Source organism: Eleutherodactylus coqui, chromosome 2 (assembly GCF_035609145.1).
Source record: "Eleutherodactylus coqui strain aEleCoq1 chromosome 2, aEleCoq1.hap1, whole genome shotgun sequence".
In the NCBI taxonomy this organism is placed as follows: domain Eukaryota; kingdom Metazoa; phylum Chordata; class Amphibia; order Anura; family Eleutherodactylidae; genus Eleutherodactylus; species Eleutherodactylus coqui.
In genome coordinates, this window is record NC_089838.1 from 229,664,056 (window position 1) to 229,686,264 (window position 22,209).

Below are 22,209 nucleotides of genomic sequence, written 5' to 3' on the forward strand. Positions count from 1 at the left end.
ATATTCACATGATAGCATGGCAGCCATTACATGCCTAGCGAAAGGTGTCAGATATTTTAAGCCAGATGTGAAATCTTGATCCCTTGACAGCGTTGATACGCAGTGTCTCCTCTATTGTTGAAAGAATATAATATATATTACCTTGCCTCACTAATGGATTTTATCATGATGGATGGTATCACATTTTTCCACATGTTTTGACAGGCTTATAAAGTGCTAAATCCCTGCGAAATCATTTCTGTGGAAATATTCAGCAATTCTATATGGAACCACGTTTTCTATCATTTATTCTTTATTTATAACTTTAAAAAATACACATTTCTGACTTTACACACAAAAAAAGAAATGTTATATTACTACATGATTATTACATGCTATTATTATCATCCATATCTTACCCAGAAAATCCCCGGGTTTGAAACTCAAATTGAAGATCTTGAAACTCAGTTAAAGGAGTCTGACAACCAGACTCAGATACAGAAGCATGAAATGCGAGGTAAAATGTGTGTTAATGTATTGTCAAATATATAATGTATAACTAGTCTTTCAAAGAACCAGTATATAACCTGAACACATAACTGTCCTCTGCTGTGCGTGCCCAACACTGCTTATAATACTATACCCAGGAGTTATACTGGGAGGGACAAAATCCTGCAGAAGGTTACAGAAATCCAGGAGCCAATCAGAATTTGTACTGCCATACACATCATTACACAACAGCCCAGAAAGTAAGACCATAATATCAAATGTTAATGTACTCTGGCCTGTTTCCTGCCATTTTTTCCAGTCTTGCCTTAAGAACCATCACAAACACATTTCTGGATACTATTGCTGCCTGTTGGGACCATGAGAATAAACATTTTTGTTACATTGATGTACAGTCATTAAAAAAAATCCATCTCCTCGAAGTTGTCGTAACTCAATGAAACTTTCTATGTGTGATTGTAACATTGATTAAAGTAACTGATTACAGTATTAAAGCAAAAGGATAATTGAACCCTTGAAGGGTGGCTCTAGTACCCTGTTGGTCTGCCTCTAGCTTGGATGTAAGATGTAATACAGGTGGGCATGCAGGCTCTAGTACCCTGTTGGTCTGCCTCTAGCTTGGATGTAAGATGTAATACAGGTGGACATGCAGGCTCTACTACCCTGTTGGGCCGCCTCTAGCTTGGATACAAGATGTAATACAGGCGGGCATGGAGGCTCTAGTACCCTGTTGGTCTGCCTCTAGCTTGTGTGCAAGATGTGATATAGCTGGGCATGGAGGCTCTAGTACCCTGTTGTACCACCTCTAGCTTGGCTACAAGATGTGATACGGGTGGACATGGAGGCTCTGGTACCCTGTTGTACCGCCTCTAGCTTAGATACAAGATGTGATACGGGGGGCATGGAGGCTCAAGTACCCTGTTGTACTGCCTCTAGCTTGAATGTAAGATGTCATATGGGTGGGCATGGAGGCATGCAGGTTCTGTATGGTATCCTGTGGCATATCTGTCCACATTTGCTGTAACTGAGCCTCTAGATCGTGCCAAGTCATAGACGTTCGAAGTTTGTGTACTATATGGTCCCATATATGTTGCATTGGTGATAGGTCTGGTCACTGTGCAGGTCACAAAAGTGTGACAATGTTGTGGAGGCATTCCTGTGACCCCCTTGCTGTGTACGGCCAAGCATTATCCTGCTGGAAAATGCCTCTTGGAAGCCACCATGAGAGGAACACATGTGGCTGCACAATGTCCTGAACATATGGCTGAGCTGTCATTGTCCCTTGTATCACTACTAGAGGTGACTGACTGTCATATGCAATGGCCCCCCAGTCCATCACACCAGCAGTGGAAGAAGTGTGCCACTCCACAGCAAAGGCAGGATTCAGGCGCTCAGCCCTAGGTCTCTGGACACAAACACAGACATCATTAGTACCCCAATAAAACCTGGATTTGTCACTGAAGACAATCCGATTCCATTCTGTAGCAGTCTAGTTTTGTTGTTCACGACACCACTGCAAACAGAGGCGACGGTGGGTGGGTATCAAAGGCAATACATGTAATGGACACTGTTAGACCAAATAACCTTTAGCCAAGCGCCTGGAAATTGTTCCGACAGACACAGGAGCCTGTAACGATGGTGCCACCTGTCTCTAGATGGCAATGAAAGAGTTGGAGCTGCTCGTCCTTGTAGGACGATCAGATGATCTTCTCTACTGGTGGTCTGTCGAGGGTGTCCTGAGCCTGGTTGCCTTGTGTATGTGCCCTCATACATCCACTGGTCCTAACACCTAACAGTCTGATCAGAACGGCCCAGGTGGTGGGCAGTTCGTCAAAACAACCATGCAGCTTCTTGCATTCCTGTAACGCGCCCCTCTCATACTCTGTTACCTGTGTAAAATATCTTTGATTGCGTTGTAAAGGCGTCTAGTGGTCAACAAGCTCTACACAAGCGGAAAACGGGGTCCACTACGCACAAGTAACCTCTGAGAGCCTTTTATAGGCCAAGAGTGCACCACTTTTAGGGCCTCAGGAGGCAAAACTGTTCAACTAATCACACCCCAACTCTCATCATTTGCATACCGGCCTGTCTGCTGAGTTTTACAACAAAACAACGACTCATTCTAGATGCTTGATTTTTTTCGACAAAGCATGTATATAGTACAACTCAGTTATATAATACTGTAAGACTATATTGACACCCTGTTCGGAGCCTCCAGCTTAGGTCCAAAATCACAGAATGCTGTGCTATTTCATCCAGCAAAATGCTGGAGGGCATTATGGTAGTCCTTCTGCCTTACAGATCTGACTTTATAACTTCCCTTGTGTTTACACAGGACAACCTGGCAGGCAGAGGGATAATCGTCCCTATGCTTTTACGCAGGAAGATTATCGCTAGTGAATGGAGGTGGAGTGGGTCGGGGATTGTTTCGGCCCATCCGCCTCCATTCACGGTAAACAGGTAGTCGTTACTAAGTGAACTGCCTGTTTACATGGGCCGATTCATTGTTTGGCTTTCTGCATGCAGAAACTGAACGAGAAACGAGAAACTGATGACTTCTTTCATTCGGGGTAGACATTTGCAATGAACAAAAATCGTTTAGATTCTCGCTGGATCGTAGGAATTCGAACAATTATCGGCCCGTGTAAAAGCCCCTTCACCTACATTGTTCTATCAATGTTCACTTTGGAGACCTTCTGCCCCATTAGTCAGCCTTCCCAATGCTGTTCAGTTCCATCACAGGATGGATCCGGTTCTTCTGTTTTACTCTTACTATAGTGGAACAGAAGAGAAGTATGCAAAGTGTTGATGTGGCCATAATGTACTGTGCATCTCTATTTTCGGGGAATATTTGGTTGTATGTAGTCAGTTGCCATCAATTGCTCAATTTACTGTGTGACCCCTAGACTTGTACCGCTCAGCATAGACCCCAGCCTGCTCACTATATTAAGAAGGGGCATCACTTTGGGTCTGGTTATTATATTGATCTAACTGAATCGTGTCTAATGTAAGTTTAGGTTTGGGGGTTAAACTTCTGGTTTGGATAAAAGTGGTGGGTTCGGGGGTTTGAGTGCTGATATGTAACATGTAAATTAGACATATATCACTCGCAGAAACACTTTGATAATATGAAGACGGCTTCATATTACTACTGTTGTAATTTGTAGTGGTCATGTGATCTTCCTACGTGTATTTCTTTACATGTTCAAACTCATTTTATGTACACTATCATTTAATGGTTTGTGCTTTTTTTGTTGCAGAGAAGATGTCTGAAATGGCCAAACAGCTTCTGGACAGTTTTGAAATTGAAGATGTAAAAAACAGGTAGCAAACCTTCTACCACATTTATATGGTGTTCTACTACATCGGGGCCGAGCATCTATAGATGTTTATCCATAGGGAAATTATGTATTGTCATGGGATGCTCATATATGTATGAAGGAAATTTCTCACCATGAAGGATCAGTTCAGTTCAGTGTCTGAAGCTTTCTTTACATGTGTAGCTGATGATGTGTCTTTTCTATCATACTGGCTTGTGTAGACTTGCTCAAGAGGACTTGGGGAATATAAATGAAGACGGAGAACTCTGGTTTGCATATGAAGGCTTGAAAAAAGCAACTAGGTAGGATATTCTGAAGAAGTCTTCCCTGGCCTCTTTGGACTTACTGTATAACTATACTCTACTACAGGTCATCACTGTTGTATGCGCCACTACACAAATTACGGTATCTTCTCTGTTCGTGGGCAACTTTATTCTTTTTAAGTTGCAGGAATTTTTTTTAATTAACAAAACATGCAAAATGTCGACCACCTCTGAAGCAGCAAAACCCCCCACTTATAGATCTCTTCCAGACCTAAACCTGGACCTGTGTTTTTTTCTTGAGCCTGGGATGATGGTACCCATTTAATGCAGTGTCTGCTTCTAAGCAAAAGCCCAAATGCATTTGAATTAATAGCATTTTTGGAAAAATATTCATTATGATGACTGATTGCTTCTACTCACGGTCATCTATATAGCTGCCTCACAGATTGTACATTGATGTCAATGTACTATGACTTACTCTTTGGGCAAACCACATGTGGCTCCTACTTGATTAGGTAAATACAATGCAAGAGAAAGTTCCCATTTGTTTTCAGCACAATAAACGATAAATAGGTGCACTAAGATTCAAAAGTGCTTAGAAAGCTTTAAAACAATAAAATAAGTAATTATCACTTTACCGATCCACTGCCACACTCGTTCCTGGGCTCTCCGCTAGTCTCTGTACTTTTTATTCCTTGTTGACACTGATATCTAACTACTGCAGCCAATCACTGACCGCAGCAGTGATATCCTACAGCCACTGATTGGCTGCAGTGATTACATATCCATGTCAGCAGGAATCAGAAAGTAAGTAAATCAGCTGCGGATCCCAAGAAGTGCTAGAACAGGAGTGGTGGTGGATTGCTAATGTGATCATTTCATATATTATTACTTTAACCCTTTCCAGTCCAATTTGTATCCTGGTTTTCCTAGGGTGCTTACTCTTTTTCTGCCATTATACTACGGCGCTATATGCTGGCTAAAGCCAGTACTGCATGAGGTGACACATTGGATAGGCTCCGACAGCAGAGAGGCTGGCAATTTACAGTAAGAGAACCCCGACGGACGTCTTGCAACACCGGAGCTGTACAGCCTTAAATCATAATGTCTTCAGACGTCAGACAGTGGATTGGAAAGGGTTAAAGCATTCTGAGTATTTTTTTAATTTATTTTAATGGATCATATAGCATATACTCTCAAATACTATGTGCATTATTTCATCTAATATTGGAGCTAAGGAGGCATAGAACTCAGTAACTGTTAATACACATATTTTGCCTATGTACATTGTTGTGTCTTTTATTTTCTAGAATACTAGAAAATCACTTTCACACCCAGAAGGAAGCTTATGAAAAAGAAATCGAATTGCTAAATTTCAAAGTGAATCACTTCAGCGATGACATCAAACATATCCAAAGATCACTGAAGGAAGAAAAAGAAACGAACGGCGTCCTCAGACAAGAGATTACAAGGTTGATGTCTGAGAATAAGGTGTGAAGTCAATAATTCCGTAATGGATGTTCTTTGTGTGTAGTAGTCTGATGATGTCACTATGGTTGACTTTTAGTGTCACAGGTCACACCTGTGTGTAGCGCTGTGAAAGTCTGCATTTTTACAGTATAAATCACTCGGTGAATTTATTCTAGGAAGTTGTAAATGTTACAAGAAGAAGCGAACCAACCCTAAATGTCACCAGCAAACTATCTGCATTTTATGGTTCCTCTGACGCGACTACAGGGGGAAAGGTGGAGTTTTATATGAAGGGCAGAGATATAGTGAGGGAATTATGGTGAAATATTTTTCCAGTATTGTTATGTGGAGTTTTTTTCTGTTTTTGATCATTGTTTTACCTATTTTTTGCTGTTTGAATAGCAGCTGGTATCTTCGATATTTAATATTGCAATGAATTATTGTGTCTTCTTAACCTCAGTGTGAATTAACAACTTTTTCAATATACTGTACATCTGCTATTCCAATTGAAGACCTGGAACAATATGTTTGTTGAACCTTCCTTTTATCTTATGGGAAATTATTGCATAACCAGCGGCAATGAAAGAAGAAGAAAGCAGTAGTTGTTAATAAAGAACAGAAGAAATCATGGTCTAGAACAGCGGATCTCAAACTGTGAGGCATCTCCCAGTTGTTGGGGAGGCACAGATAGGGAGTCAGGTTTAACAGAAATGGTTATATAGTGCACAGGCCTTTCTCTGGTGTAGCTACATAATTATTAACATAGTACCTTTAAGATTAACATAGCTCCATTCACTTGAATGATTGCCCCAAAGTGCTAATGCACCGAAAGGAATGGTCCCTTCGTATCTGAGAAGACTGGAGGTCCACTAGGTAGGACCACCAGTCTTCATTATGTAATGGCATATTCTTGCATTATGCCATAATATTAGAAGATTTCGGCACCAATACCCAATAGTCCCCCAATTTTTGAATTTCAGTATACCTGATCACTTTTTCAGCTGCAAGATGCAGTAAGCTACAGTCAGAGGTGTCTGTCAGCCGTTCATATTCCCCATCCTACTCATTTGAGTGGGCATGTTTGTGGGGGACATGCTGTATATGGTCATTTTGAACGATTTAACATCACACTTACACTAAATTACCATATGTAAAATGAAAAATAAAGTCTCTTCAATATCTGGTCTGAATAAGTCAGAAATAACCCTTTTCATTATTACATATAGAATACAGATTAATAGTATTACATGGAAATGCTGACATATTGTAGATAATGACCCTTCTTTCTTTACCTCTAAGATAATAGCATCTCTCCACACCAAGATTTCTGATCTTGAGAAACAAAACATGGATCTTCAAGGTTCTCTTTATGAACAAAATATGAAAAAGCCAGGTACTGCAAAACAACCTTTTCTTCCATAACTTCAATCATGCTACATTATTATACATGTTCCAGAATAAATGCTTTTACAAATGCACCTGCAAAATCAAGAACTTTAAAGGTAACCCTTCACACTAATTCCCATTTAGATGAGGTATAGACCATTGAACACTCCCCTACTCCTTTACTTACTTTGGGTTATGTATTAGCACAGCTCATCTGCTTCCCTGATGGACACCTCTCTTCTGACAGCTATGGTCTTATGATACCGTGTGTTATCTTATAACACCCAAATTAAGAAGACAGGGTTATGTGTGAGAGGTGGACTCACGTGGCATCTCTAGACCTCCTCCTGTACTCCTGCTGTATAGGAAGTGTAGATGATCAAACACTAGGACTGAGTTTTGCGAGATGTTATTATATTGTATATGGCATAATAAACTCACATTATAATAAGAATTCACAGAAATAAAATCCACTAACCTATATAGGAATACATTTTACTTGCTGCTTTTATATGGGTCACACAGGACTTTTACATCACATCTTGGGCATATACTTTTGGAGTATGTTTTTGAGTAGCTAGACTGTTTAGCGTATTGATTTCATTATACATATAAAATGTTATTATTACTCATCTTAGTATTATTCATCTTTTCCTACAGTGTTATTACTTTTTCATTGCTCTATTGCAAAATTAATGTTTATATTAATAGTTTTTTGGTCAATTAAGGAAATGCAAAGTGAATGAGCAAAAGAGAAATCTTAATCAAATCGATATTTGTTGTGATCACCATTTCCCTTCAAAACAGCATCAATTCTTCTACATACACTTGCACACGTTTTTGAAGGAACTTGGCATGGAGATTGTTCCAATATCTTGGAGAACTGACCACAGACCTTCTGTGGATGTATGTAGACATTCTCCAATCCTTCTGTTTCTTCATGTGATCCCAGACAGACTCAATATTGTTGAAATTGGGGCTCTGCAGGGACCATATCATCACTTCCACGACTCCCTGTTCTTCTTCACGCTGAAGACAGTTCTTAATAACATTGACTGTATGTTGTCCTGCTGCAAAAAAAATTTGGAGTCAATCAGACGCCTTTTATTTTGCACAGTACTGTGTATACGATACATACTCATTGTCCCAAAAAAATCAAGCGCATAGAAGAAGTTGTTAGAATCAAATTAAACTTTGTTAAGGACCGCTACACAGTCACATAACCTTTCAGGCCTTGGGTTCCAAATTAGTCCGTACCTGGATGCATCCCAGAAACCAAGAACTAAGCACTTAGAGATAGTTATCAGTTTCCTCAGATACGTAGAGTGGAGCCGCGGCAAGTATACAGCTCACTCTGCTTAAGTCGTGCGTACACTGAGCGTTTATTGACTTTGGTATAGTTCTAATACAGGAAAGGAATGCGTCATTAGCCACAGCGTTAATCTCATTGGGTTAGAAAAACATTAAGAATCATGCATTGTTCAGCAATCAGCGTAGTGTGAAAATATATATATGAAACGTCCTTGAAATATTTATTCCTCCCGACGTTATCTCGTCCTCCCTTGTGAGTTTGGATGGTTGCAGCGTCCTATTAGCACGATTCGTTCTTTTCCTTAATCTCAGGGCGTGGGAGAGTCTCTTCTGATAACGATTGTACCAGGCTTGGTTCTCGGAAGAATAGAAGCAAATCATTAGACACTGTACCGTATCTCCTACTCTAAAGCTATTTCTGCTTGAATTATTGTTTCACTACGCACAAGCTTATTTATATCTTATAATGCTCCATTTTGTATCTAGCTGCCATTTTGAGACAGATTCTTCCATATTATGAGCCTGTCATCATCTTGATATAAGTAATGTCCTATTTAGATGGGACAACAGTCATCTAAACGACTGCACGAGTGCTGACGTCACTGCTAGGTTGTTAGCACTCGTGCAGAGCGTTGAGACAAGCTGATCACCGCTGGCTTCTCGCACAGCACTTCAGTGAACTGCAAACGAATAGTGTAGGATAATTGTACCTTTAGACACAACGATTATTGCGCAAATTATTTTTTTTGTAAATAGCCCTTAAGTGATTACGATATCAGAGCAAAAGGATAATTAATTGGAGAAAACTGAACACTTGAAGGGAGACTCTAGTACTACTAGCTTGGATGCAAGATGTGATACGGGCGCCCATGGAGGTATACAGGTTCTGCATGGTATCCTGGGGCACATTGGTCCACATTTGCTGTGACCCCCCCCCTCCCCCAAAACGAATATGGCCGACATCAGTGCCCAAACAAAACCTGGATTCGTCTTTGGAGACAACCCTGTTCCACTCCGTAGCAGTCCAGTTTCGTCGTTCACGACACCACTGCTGATGAAGGCAACGGTGGGTGTCAAAGGCAGTACACCTAATGGGCACTGTAAGACCAAATGTTCTTTAGACAAGCATCTGGTTATACTTCCGACAGATACAGGTGCCTGTCACAAGGGCCAAGATGGTATCAACTGTGTCTGGATGGCAGACCACAAAACAATTGGAGCTGCTCATGCATGTTGAATGATCAGACGATCTTCTCCACTGGTGGTCAGACGAGGGAGTCCTGAGCCCAATCGACTTGTGTGCCCTCACGCAACCACTGGTCCCAACACCTCCTAACAGTTTGGTCAGAACAGCCCAGGTGGTGGACAATTCATCGATACGACCATCGAGCTTCTCACATCCCAATAATTTACCCCTCTCAAACTCCATTAACTGGGTGAAATCTCTTTGATACACACAAGTAGCCTCTGAGAGCCTTTTTATAGGCCAAGGGTGGAACCACTTTTAGGGCTTCAGGTGGCAAGACCGTTCATCTAATCATTTTCATAACTGCCTGTCAAGTTTTGTAGCAAAACGAAAACTCTAGGTGCTTGTTTTCTTTTTTTTTTTTTACAAAGAGTATGTATGTATGTATGTATGTATGTGTGTATATATATGTGTGGGTATGTGTATGTGTGTGTATATATATATATATATATATATATATATATATATATATATAAAATGTATGTCTATTGTTATAATGAATGTTTAGAGAGTTTACCTTTTTGCAAATTTGTTTACCATTTAATCGCATAATGTTGCATACCACACTGAACATTGCAGATAAAAAAGAAAAATTATTCAACCATAAAAATCAACAAGAAGAGGAAGAAAACCTGTCTCAGAAGTAAGTCTGTAAAAACAATATTGCTCAAACCCTGTATACATCTTGTGCCCTTTCTGGGCACATTCCTTGTTCTTGCTTACTCTACTCTAATGAAATAATAGTACATACCGTATATACCGGCGTATAAGGCGACGGGGTGTATAAGACAACCCCCCAGCTGTCACCTTATACGCCGGTATACAGTGGAGAAAAAAAAAAATTTCATTACTCACCTCCCCCGGCGTTCTGTCGCGCTCCGGCAGGATGTCGCTCGCTCCTCGTCCCCGGCGCAGCATTGCTTTCTGAATGCGGGGCTTGAAATCCCCGCTTCCAGAAAGCTAATACACACGCCGGCAGCCATGACATCATTGAATGGCTGTGATTGGCTAAAACACACGTGGCTTCAGCCAATCACACTATTCAATGACATCATTGAATGGCTGTGATTGGCTAAAACACACGTGGCTTCAGCCAATCACACTATTCAATGACATCATTGAATGGGTGTGATTGCTAACACGTGCGCCTTCAGCCAATCACAGCCATTCAATGCTGTCATGGCTGCCGGCGTGTGTACTAGCTTTCTGGAAGCGGGGATTTCAAGCCCCGCATTCAGAAAGCAATGCTGCGCCGGGGACGAGGAGCGAGCGACATCCTGCCGGAGCGCGACAGAACGCCGGGGGAGGTGAGTAATGAAATTTTTTTTTTTTACACTTTTTTTTTTGTATTACCGGCGCATAAGACGACCCCCGACTTCAGACCCAATTTTTCGGGGTTCAAAAGTCGTCTTATACGCCGGTATATACGGTAAGTATAATCTTGCTGTCAATGTATATTTTATTACTATAAGCACTTGGTGTAATCTATCTATCTATCTATCTATCTATCTATCTATCTATCTATCTATCTATCTATCTATCTATCTCTCTCTCTCTCTCTATCTATCTATGTATCTCCTATCTATCTATCTATCTATCTATCTATCTATCTATCTATCTATCTATCTATCTATCTATCTATCATGGGTACAGAAGATGTGGTCCTGCAGTCTTAGGGGGCCCATAAGGTCTCTCTTCCCGTATAATGAGACCAGCAGTATGACTGAAGCATTATAGTTCGAGACGCTATTGCAGATTTTGCATTGGGACCCAGTAGGGATCACCTTTCATATTTCTGGTATATTTACTGCTTTAAGTGAGACGTGTACAGATTGCAAGTAGACATAATTAGGGAAATGCTTAATCTGTGCGCCGTCTGAGCCCGGAATTCCTGATTTGTATTGTCTGATAAACTGTATTCCAATTATTTATTGTCTTGTAGTTCTTCTTGTCTCAGACGTCATAGCTGTAAATACCTGTCTGTGGTCTACGGGTCTATATTTAATGTACTTGTCTCCTGTATTCCTTTGCATTGTGCTTGAGATAGATATATATATATGTTTTACTGGAGCTATGTGACCAAGCGCAGTATACCAATAACTGCTGTTCTTTCAGGGTCAAAAAGAGACATTTAGAACAGCTGGAAACTGATGAGATGAAAGGCAAGGAGGATGGCATTCATTTAACAGAGCAAAATGAAATGCATATTGAGGTATATTTGTCTGAATTCTGGATTTTTAACATAAAAATGAAGTAGGGGAAAATGTAGTATTATGCGTAGCAGCCAATAGCATGTCAGATTCTTTGGTGTGGATTCTACTGTTTTCTGTACTGCTTAGCATACAGTACATGTTATATTCAGTGCTGACCTGGGATATCATCACACTGGCTGCCGTGTACATAATTGTGGGTAGAATTTGTGTATCATATTAAAAGTACTAACATACAAGTGTCTTTTTTTTTTCTTTTTACAAGGATTATGCAGAACAGTTGGATAAAAAGGACAGAATTATTAAAAAACTCCAAGATCAGATCAAAGCTCTCACAAAGACCATGGAAACAGGTGGATGTTTTGCAGCTCACTAAGTGCTATATATGTGTCATGTTAAAGTTGCATTATGTTTATTAATATAAGAAATATATTATTTCACAGAAAACCAAATAAATGTGCCCAGTGTTTTCAAGGATTACTTGGGAATGCTAGAATTTTTACAAGAAGATGAGTTTAAACTCATTAGCAATCTAATTCTGGGTATGTACAATACTTGTATCACTATGTATAACTATTAGTAAATAACCTGACTAGGATGTCTAACTACAGCTAAACATTTTGTGTAGGCAAAGGACATGTCGAGGAGGATGCAGCTAGTCAGATAGCGGTCTAATTGTCCCTATTCCCAGCATCAGCATGAACTAAAATGTCCCTTCTAAATGATGACATCTTCAGCAAGTGCTTTAACACTTTCTAGTAATATATAGACTAAAAAGCCCTGGTCCTCCAAAGATCAATAATTTGGAATTATTACATAAGTGTATTTTACTTCAAGGACCGGATATAACTGGGCCACACATCCTAATATTAATCTGTTACCACATGGCAAACAACGCCCCTGCGATAAAGCACCAACGGAGTAAGCAATTTAATAACGCACTTGCCTTTTGGTAGATAGCAGCATCCTCTAAGGCGTACCACTGGAGCAAGTGCACTGCCGAGCCTGAGGCTCATTACTTTATATATCCTCATTCTGCACCCCACAACTAGTCCAAGTTTTTACCAACTCTGTTCTCAAAAAGAATCTGACTTGCACCCAGTGATACACTCCTCAAAATGTAGAGTATATGCTGTATAATTGCTCAATAGTGGTCATGTGAATAGTTTTCTTTATTTTTGCTGGGCTTTTGGAGATCGCAATGTCAACATAATTTGTTGACCAGAATATAATGGGCTGTGTGCTGTCCGTATAATTTCACAGACAGCACACAGCCTCACTATAGTCTATGGGGTGATACACATGGTTGTTTTTTTCACACAGACCCATGGTCCACTTAAAAAAAACTGATGGTGTGTCCTATTCCTGCCTATTTCGCAATAGGACATGCCAATGCATGTCAATGCAATGTGTTCAATACAAGTTTTGCTCGAGTATATTAGGCACAACTCATACTTACGGGTAGTGTGTAACTAGCCTAACTTAAGGCTCATTTACATGCAAAGATAGTTTTTCAAACAATTGAGAGATTTGAAAGTTTTAGTGATCTTTTTGCATAAAGTGTTAATGGACACTAATCTCCATTAACACTTTATCATCATTTGCATGTAAAAGGGCCTCCCGGAGCTGTTTGCAGAGCCCACTGTGTGATTAAACACACACTGGGCTCTGCACACAGCTGCATTGTTCTCGTCGGCGCCCTTGTCATGTGTGGCACAATGGATTTTTCTTTTTACAACTTAATATGACATTTTGTTCCAAAAAATGCACAAAATGTTAGAGCATCCTACTAGGTCTAGGTGCAATCAGGTTAGTAAATCTGTCCCAATATTATTTTTCAATACTTATAGATGTGATGTGGTTTAGTGTAGATATTTGACTTACACGAGCCACGTATAAAGTGAATGACTGTTTGTATCCCCAGTGACTCATGGGTTTTTGTTTTCTTTCAGATATTAAGCCAAGAGGGGTTGTAGTGAATATGATACCAGGACTCCCAGCTCACATCCTCTTCATGTGTGTTAGATACACTGACTACATTAATGACGCTGAGAGAATCAAATCTTTAATGAATGCCTCTATCAATGGCATTAAACAGGTTATACAGGTGAGATTTGCAGAATTTATTAACTACCTACCTAAATGATGTATATTTATATGGAAATTAGTGTTTTAAGAGGGTCACAGTAAGTACTGCATAGCACGCAGTTGGAAAAAGAATGATAATGCAGTGTTCGCTATTCCTGAAGAGTTCCTAAACATCTATCAGCATTGCTATAAGTTTCTTTCCTTCTCATCTCTACTTATATTTAGGAACACGCAGACGATTTTGAAATGTTGTCTTTCTGGCTGTCCAACGTCCATCATTTCCTCAACTGTTTGAAACAGTACAGTGGAGAAGAGGTAAGTTGTACCTCACATCTCAGTTATGCAAATATTTTCAAAAAAAGTGATATGGGTAAAAAAAAGAACAGGTCTTACTGCACAGCTCGATGGCCCCAGCTCAACTGAACTGTCTGTTGGTTAATTTACACCTGTGTGAGCCACAAGGGACCTCACAACAGTTTTCTTGTTCCTTTTTCATACATCTGAATATATTGAGAGTTTTGCCTTTATAATACATTACACTGTTATGTTTTGTAGCAAGTAAGTTCTGACTAGTTAGTTATTGGGTTATTTTATAATGTAACAGTTATAGAATTCCATTACTTGTCAATGAGACATGGCATAAGGGTGACGTGGACGAGGTTCTGAAAGCTCAAATGTCCATAATAAACAGGTCGCATTACTGATTTTACTGAAGAGATGACTATTAATACATAACGTCCAAGCGTCATGCAGATCTACAGTAGTTTGTTGCTTTGAAGTTGGCCAAACTCATTCTTCAGCAGAGAGTATCAATGTTATGTCTGATCCAGATGCTAATTATTCTCTTCAAACCTTACATAAATAATATGTCCTTGGGGACAAATATACAGACAAACGCTGCTAACACAAGATGGTATATAAGAAAATCAAAAAGTCGGCAATCAGGGAGTCTGACCCTGACCAACTAATGCAAGGAGATCTGACTTAAAAGCGGAGTGCTTGCCCTGGTCAGAGCGTCAGAAACCCAGGCAACTCTGACTTTAGTTGGTGACAGGGAATGTGGCAAAAGATAGATGTTACACAAATATGTGAATCACAGATGTACAGGAGATGAGATGTAAGAACACTCCAGATAAAACAAATCACCAGACAGATTTATCTGAACCGAAACACAGGATTAGACCACAAGCCACCAACTTGACCAGAAACATCTTCAGACTGAGAGTATAACCAGCATCCTCTGTGAGGAGGAGCCGGAATAAATGTGCACAAGCTACAACTGATTGGCTGGCTGGGAAACACACCTCCCAGCTGACCGATCAATCCAAACATTGAAAGAAAAGTGTACTCCTCAACGTCCAGTGCCAAAATTAAACTGAGCATGTGCTGTCGTGGGAATCACGTGGGTCAGGGCTGGCGCCTGATCCTCTAACATAGCTGGGAGCCCTGACAATCAATTGCTGATAAAGTGCATATTTTACATGTTCACCTGAGTTGGCTTTTAAGAGTGCTGCTGCAGGTGGTTTGTTCTGTTACTTACTGTAAATCTGTTACATATCCGGCAACATAGCAGGCATGCTGTGGATTTCAAAATCTGCAGCTTGCCCTCAAATCTGCAGTGAGAAGGGGACCTGTAGAACCGCATTTGCTAGCACTGACTCTAATTCTGTTCCAGATTTGATGCAATGTTGAATATTCTTGTATAAAAAAATATTATTATAGATGTGATACCTTTATTGGCTAATCACAGAGACATCAAACTGGGAGAGCCTTTCACAAGGTAATGGGAATAGTCTTTGAGGGCATGGCTAACCTAGAGAGAGGGAGAGAATGAAAGAGGGCCCCTCCACAGTAATTAGATCCCCCCCTTGTGGAGCCTCCCAAGGTATTAGATCTCCCGTTATGTTTTCCTGAAAATAAGACCTACTCTGAAACTAAACCTTAGTGTGATTTTTCAGGATGTAGCTTGATTTTTCAGGATTTTTGAGAACTTTGTCATTCAGCTGAGAGCTGCCCCTGATTGGTCCCTGCGCTGAGCCAATCAGAGGCAGCACTCAGTCACCCATTCATGAATTCATGAATGGGTAAGTGAGAGCTGCTTCTGATTGGTGAGGCTGTGACCAATCAGAGGCAGCTCATTCAGCAGGCGGGGATTTTAAATCCCCGGCTGCTGAATACTACTCAGAGCAGTTCAGGAGAACTGCCGGCCGGCCGCGGCTGAACTCCGTCTGCCGGGACCAGGTGAGTATATATATTTTTTTTGTTTTTACACATTTCTGGATGAATTTCCGGGAAGGGCTTATATTTTTAAGCCCTTCCCGAAAATTCATTGTGCGATCGCCGGCAGCCCATTGCTTTCAATGGAGCCGGCTGTATTGCCGGCTCCATTGAATTCAATGGGCAAACATCATTCTTCTCTGCCACAGCTGTTTCAATGATTTGTCTACTATATGTTCTCAATGGGGTCGGCGCTGCTGCCGCCGGCCCCATTGAGCACATATAGAGAAGAGAACAGGAATCGCAGATCGCAGATAGTTGTGATCTGCGATTTGTGTTCTATAATTTATCGGACGAGCGCATAAAAAGCGCTCATGTGTCCGATACCATTGCAAAGCAATGGTTTTATAAAATCGCCGGACGCATGCGCAAATCGCGCGAAAAAACGCCCGTCTGACTGAGGCCTCAGCTGTGATACAGCTTGTGGGCTCTGTGCGGGGTATACAGAACACAGCTGAACCGCTGTGATCTTTATACCCCGTCTGTGTTCAGGGAACAGGATACAGCTGGAACAATAGTATCAGCTGTATCCCGCTGTGAACTACTGATAAGGCTCATTGTTGTCTTTCAGCAGAGAACTGCATGATGTCAGTGCAGTTACACACAACGATTATCGCTCAAAAGATGGCTTTTGAGAGAATTTTGACCAATAATCGTTGTGTCTAAACGGGCCTTTAGCTACATCAGCAAAAAAAGTTAGGATTGTGTATCTATGGAAGGGTAAAAGGTGATGACTTAAGGCCACAGATCTGGAGTCACTCATTTTTGGGGTATAATCTGCTCTGAAATCTGCAGCAAATCTATAATGTTTGTGCGTGCCCAAACCCATCAATTAGCAATAAGTGAAAACACAAGTTTTAAGAAAGTACAAACATACTTTTCTTTGCTTAATCCTGCCTTGGAAATGAAGCAATACTTTACATTTCGTAAAAAGGTGCTCCACAACCACTCAAAGTATTGCTTCCAAGGCAGGATTATGAATCCATTAGCTTTAATCAATTGCACAACCTTTTTTTGGTCTGTGTCTCATTGTCAGCTCATACAACTCAGCAGGGAAGGCTTTAAAACGAATGTCTATTACAAAGAGTTCTTTAATTTGTAGTTATGTTAACCATTAGAACTACTTTCAGTGCACCATGTTCTGGTTGATACCTTGGCACAACACCAATATTAAAATACCAAGCCTTTGTCCTTGCCTTACTGCTGAATCTCTGGACTAGTGTTTTTCAACCTTTTCCGCCTCGGGGCACCCCTGTAAAGAAAATGTTACCATGGGACCCCCCTACCAAAAGGGGTGTGTGGTCATGGTGGGTCTAGAAGTGTGGCTTATCAAAACATATGATTTTACCTCCAATATTCCGGGCAGCTTCTCGCTGCTGGCCACATCCGTATCACCTGATCAGCAGTGCTGCGCCCAGTGAAGGAGGCACCGAGAGTGCGAAGACTTCGGAGGTTAGAGGGAGCGCAGTATCTTCTGAAAGCAGCTGATTTTGAGTCAAAAGCGACACTGATGCCTCTGTGTCTTTTGTGGATATGCAGCATTTCGCCTACATGTAAACATGCCATAAGGCTGGGTCCACACGGGGCTGCTTTGTTGAGGAATGTACGCAGCAGACATTCTGCAGCAGATCAGCAGTGTAAGGGCTCTTTCACACGAGCGTCGTTTTGATGCTGAGTAGGTGAGTCAAAAAAAAGCATCTTAAAGAACCCATGGTTTCCTATGGGTTCTTTCAGATGAATGATTTTTTTGACATGCTGAAATAAAAAGGCGCATCAAAAGAAAATAGGCAATTGCGCGTTTTTTTGATTGAGAGATTTCTCTCTCTTAAAAGACATGTCCTATCTTTTGATGGCACTGCTGCAGCGGCTCCCATAGACTCCAATGGGAGCCGGGTGGCAAAGGGAGGGGGAGCGGCATAATCACTAATAGCGACGAGCTCATGGCTGCTATTCGTTCATTCGATTTAACACTCAGATAGCCGCACTGTTTTAGTGTGGCTATCTGTGCGTTAAAACAACCCTCGTGTGAAAGAGCCCTAAAGTCTGCCTCAAAAGCTGAACCATTTGTGTGGTTTTTGACACGGTATTTGTGCGGAATTCACCCCATCATTGAGAAGAGTTGAATTCTGCAGCAGAAACCGTGATAAAAGTGACATGCTGTGGAAATAAATTCTGCTCGGCATGTCAATTTACAAACTGGTTTAGTACAGATTTTTTCCAGAGCTTGTGGATGAAATTTTCAAAATCTCATATACTTTGCTGCTACTGCAAATGCTTCGGAATTTCCATACGGAAGGTTTGCACACACAATTCCACCGGCAAATCTCTCTGTATGGACCCAGCCTAAAGAGGTTTTCGAGGCAGCACCTGCTCGGATACACAGGGGTCGGAGCGGAAGCTGCTGCTCTGACCCCTGTGCAGTGTCTGGCTCCTATTGATTTCAGTGAGAGCTGCGCCTACAATTATGAGTGCCAACGACTACACAGGGGTCGTAGCAGTGCTTCTGCTCCACCCCTGGTGTATTCTGGCAGACGCTGCCTGAAAACCCATTTGATGTTGGCTGAGTGGTGCCCAGCTTGGGAGCCGCGGCACCCTTAGCAGGTTCTCGCGGCACACCACGGTGCTGCAGGATCTGAGTTGGGAATCACTAGTCTAGACATTGGTCAAACTTGTAAGGGTGCATTCATTCACATGAGGGATTTTTCTCTCAGACCAATGGTCTGAGATTGAAAAATCGCTGCCTGACCGATGTTTCAGAATTGCCTATTATTTCCTATGGCAGGGGGAAAAAAATCGCATCACACTCACATGTAGATGTTATTTTCATGTAAGTGCGATTATTCTGTTTTCGAAGCAACATGTGATATCCACACATGTGAAACACACAGAAAAAACCACATACTGCAGAGATGTGATGCATTTTTCTTGTAAAATTCATTGCATTCACAGCAGGTTTAAGGCTAACTTCACACAGGCTAGTCCGATATTGGGCCGTGAAACTTGGCCTGATGTTGCCTTATGCAATATGTGTTAAAACCACCTCTCATCACTTCAGAGAAGTAGCGATCCTCCATCGCGGTGGAGGATCACAGACTGCTTTTCATTGTTATCAGTCTGCAAACGTTGCATCGCACTCGCGTACACCTCACATGCTGTGCAAAATGTTGCCAGCCTCCTTGAAAACAATGGGCAATGCGAGGCGTTCCAAGGGAATGCCCAAAGATAGGACATGCTGTGATGTTTTTTTTCTTTTCCCGCGCCATGATGCGCGAAAAAGATTGCTCATGTGTATCACCCCAGTTGAAAGAATGGGGTTCACATTCGTGCGTCTCGCAATGCACAAATCACGTGATTTTTCTTGTCTGTGTGAAGCCAACCTAAGAGCGATATCACACTTGCCCATGCTTATTTTACTCGAATGTTGTGACATGATGAGTTCGGATTTCCTAGTGCTTATTGTCCAGACATGTGTGCCCCTCCACTGATACCGAACTGCAAATGTTTCTGTTAGATGAAAAGTACAAATAAAGAATTTTAAAAAAAACAACAAAACAAATGTGCAGCATAAATGTTTTTAACGGGGAGCAGCACATTTTCTTTTTCTATTAAAGGGGTTGTCTCGCGGCAAACCTCAAAATTTTACCTTACCCCATTCCCCCTGTCACCCCCCTGGCATAAAATAGCAAAGTAAAGCGGTTTTTAAACCGCTTGCTACTTACCGATCCAACGAAATAAGGACTTTAAAAAATCTTCTCCCAAGATGGCCATCGGTCCTTTCCCAGGGATGCACTGCGGTTTTCTCCCATGGTGCACCACGGGTCTTCTCCCATGGTGCACCATGGGCTCTGTGCGTTCCATTGCCGATTCCAGCCTCCTGATTGGCTGGAATCGGCACACGTGATGGGGCGGAGCTACGCGATGATGCTTAGAAGGGGGCGGAGCCAGAATGCCGCTCGTGCCTGGACCGAGCAGAAGGGGAGAAGACCGCACAGCGCAAGCGCGTCTAAAAAAGCAAGAAGACATCAGAATTAGACGGATCCATGGCGACGGGGAGGCCAGCAACGGAGCAGGTAAGTGAATAACTTCTGTATGGCTCATATTTAATGCACGATGTATATTACAAAGTGCATTAATATGGCCATACAGAAGTGTATAACCCCACTTGCTGCCGTGAGACAACCCCTTCAATTTCCATAGGTGAACATAACTGTGATAATCAGTGATACTGTATGATGTTTACAGTCTGTCATTAATACCTTGCTAATATATATCACTTGCAGGAGTTCATGAAGTATAATGTGCCACTTCAGAATAAGAACTGTCTGAAGAATTTTGACCTATCAGAATACAGGCAGATTATCAGTGACCTGGCCATCCGGATCTACCACCAGTTTATTACGGTGATGGAGAATAATCTGCAGCCAATGATTGGTAAGTAGAAAAGCAGATAAACTAGTAGTAGAAATATTTAGATTGTGCTACAGACTAAACTGACATACTTTTCTCTTCTAGTACCTGGAATGCTGGAATATGAAAGTCTCCATGGGATATCCGTGGCGAAGCCTACAGGATTCCGCAAGCGTTCGTCCAGTATAGACGATACCGATGCATATACCATGACTTCAATACTCCAGCAGCTGAGTTACTTTTACACTACCATGTGTCAGCACGGCATGGACCCCGAGCTTCAGAAGCAGACAGTAAAGCAACTGTTCTTCCTAATTTCCACAGTCACACTCAATAGTCTATTCCTGCGCAAGGACATGTGCTCTTGTAGGAAAGGAATGCAGATAAGGTACGACTGGTAATGATGTCTACTGTAAATTCCATAACCAGCTGCAATAGGCTTGTATCACTTGACCCAAGTTTAAGATTTACCAAATTTGCTTTGAGACACTGAACTATATATGGAATGTAGGATGCTGTGTAAAAGGTAAGAAAATGTAAAGAAGAAAGAATGCAATGATTTGGAAATCTCATCTAACCATATTTTATTCACAATAGAACATAGCAGTAGGGGAAAGGGAGACATTTTTCCATTCAATCCTAAAAAGATTAACCAATTTAGAAATCGATGGCAGTAACACATCTGAAAAAAAAGTTGTGACAGGGCCGTGTCTACCATTGTGTAGCATCCCTTCTTACTTTTACAACAGTCTGTAAAGGTCTGGAAGTGAGGAGACCAATTGCTGGCGTTTTGGGAGAGGAATGTGGTCCCATTCTTGTCTGATGTAGGATTCTAGACCTCAAAAGTCCTGGGTCTAATTTACTGGACTTTTCCGTTCATAATGTGCCAAATGTTTATATTGATGAAAGGTCTGGACTGCAGGTTGTCAGTTCAGCCACCAAACTCTTCCTCTGCAAAGCAATGCTATTGTAATGATGCAGTATGTGGTATGGCATTGTCTTGCTGAAATATGCCAGGCCTTCCCTGAAAGAGAGGTTATGTGGATGGGAAAATATGTTGTCCTAAATCCTCTATATACTACTCAGTATTGATAGTTCCTTTCAAGATGCGCAAGCTGCTCATGCCACCCCATACTGTCAGAGATGCAGGCTTTTGGACTATGTGCTAATAACAATTTGGAAGGTCCCTCTCTTGAGTCTGCAGGACACCGTGTCCATGGTCTCCAGAAAGAATTTCGCATTTTGATTACTCTGACAACAGAACAGTTTTCCATTTTAACTCAGTCCATTTTCAATGAACTTTGGCCCAGAGAAGACGCTGGCATTTCTGGATTGTATTGATATATGGCTTTTGCGTATTTGCATGATACAGCCTTAACTTGCATTTGTGGATTGCATTGAGAATTGTGTTCAGACAATGATTTCTGGAAGTATTCCATGCAGTAATTTGCATTACAGAATCATGCCTGTTTTTCATGCAGTGCTGCCTAAGTGCCCGTAGATGTGGAGCTTCCAGTATTGACCGCCGGCCTTGTCCTTTATGCACATGAATCTTTTGAAGATATAATGCACTGTAGACTGTTGGATATTCAAAGTTTTGCAAATTTTGACATTGAGGAACATTTTTCTGAAATTGTTCCAGAATCTTTAGACAAAGTTTTTCACAGATTGGTGCACCTCTGACCATCTTTACTTCTTAGAGACTCTGCCTCTCCAACATGCTCTTTTTATACACTGTCATTTGA

The 22,209-nt window shown here is 41.3% G+C and overlaps 1 protein-coding gene across 1 annotated transcript in view; it reads left to right on the forward strand.

The window, feature by feature from the left end:
- The window catches only part of MYO5C (myosin VC), a 116,951-nt gene that overhangs the window by 81,733 nt on the left and 13,009 nt on the right, over window positions 1–22,209 (forward strand). Inside the window, exons 26-38 of the mRNA XM_066592589.1 lie at window positions 403–496; window positions 3,747–3,810; window positions 4,028–4,108; window positions 5,380–5,560; window positions 6,839–6,932; window positions 10,062–10,125; window positions 11,598–11,694; window positions 11,958–12,045; window positions 12,136–12,234; window positions 13,645–13,799; window positions 14,006–14,095; window positions 20,338–20,488; window positions 20,570–20,852. Coding sequence (XP_066448686.1) covers window positions 403–496; window positions 3,747–3,810; window positions 4,028–4,108; window positions 5,380–5,560; window positions 6,839–6,932; window positions 10,062–10,125; window positions 11,598–11,694; window positions 11,958–12,045; window positions 12,136–12,234; window positions 13,645–13,799; window positions 14,006–14,095; window positions 20,338–20,488; window positions 20,570–20,852 — 1,541 coding nt within the window. The remainder of the gene's footprint in view (window positions 1–402; window positions 497–3,746; window positions 3,811–4,027; window positions 4,109–5,379; window positions 5,561–6,838; window positions 6,933–10,061; window positions 10,126–11,597; window positions 11,695–11,957; window positions 12,046–12,135; window positions 12,235–13,644; window positions 13,800–14,005; window positions 14,096–20,337; window positions 20,489–20,569; window positions 20,853–22,209) is intronic.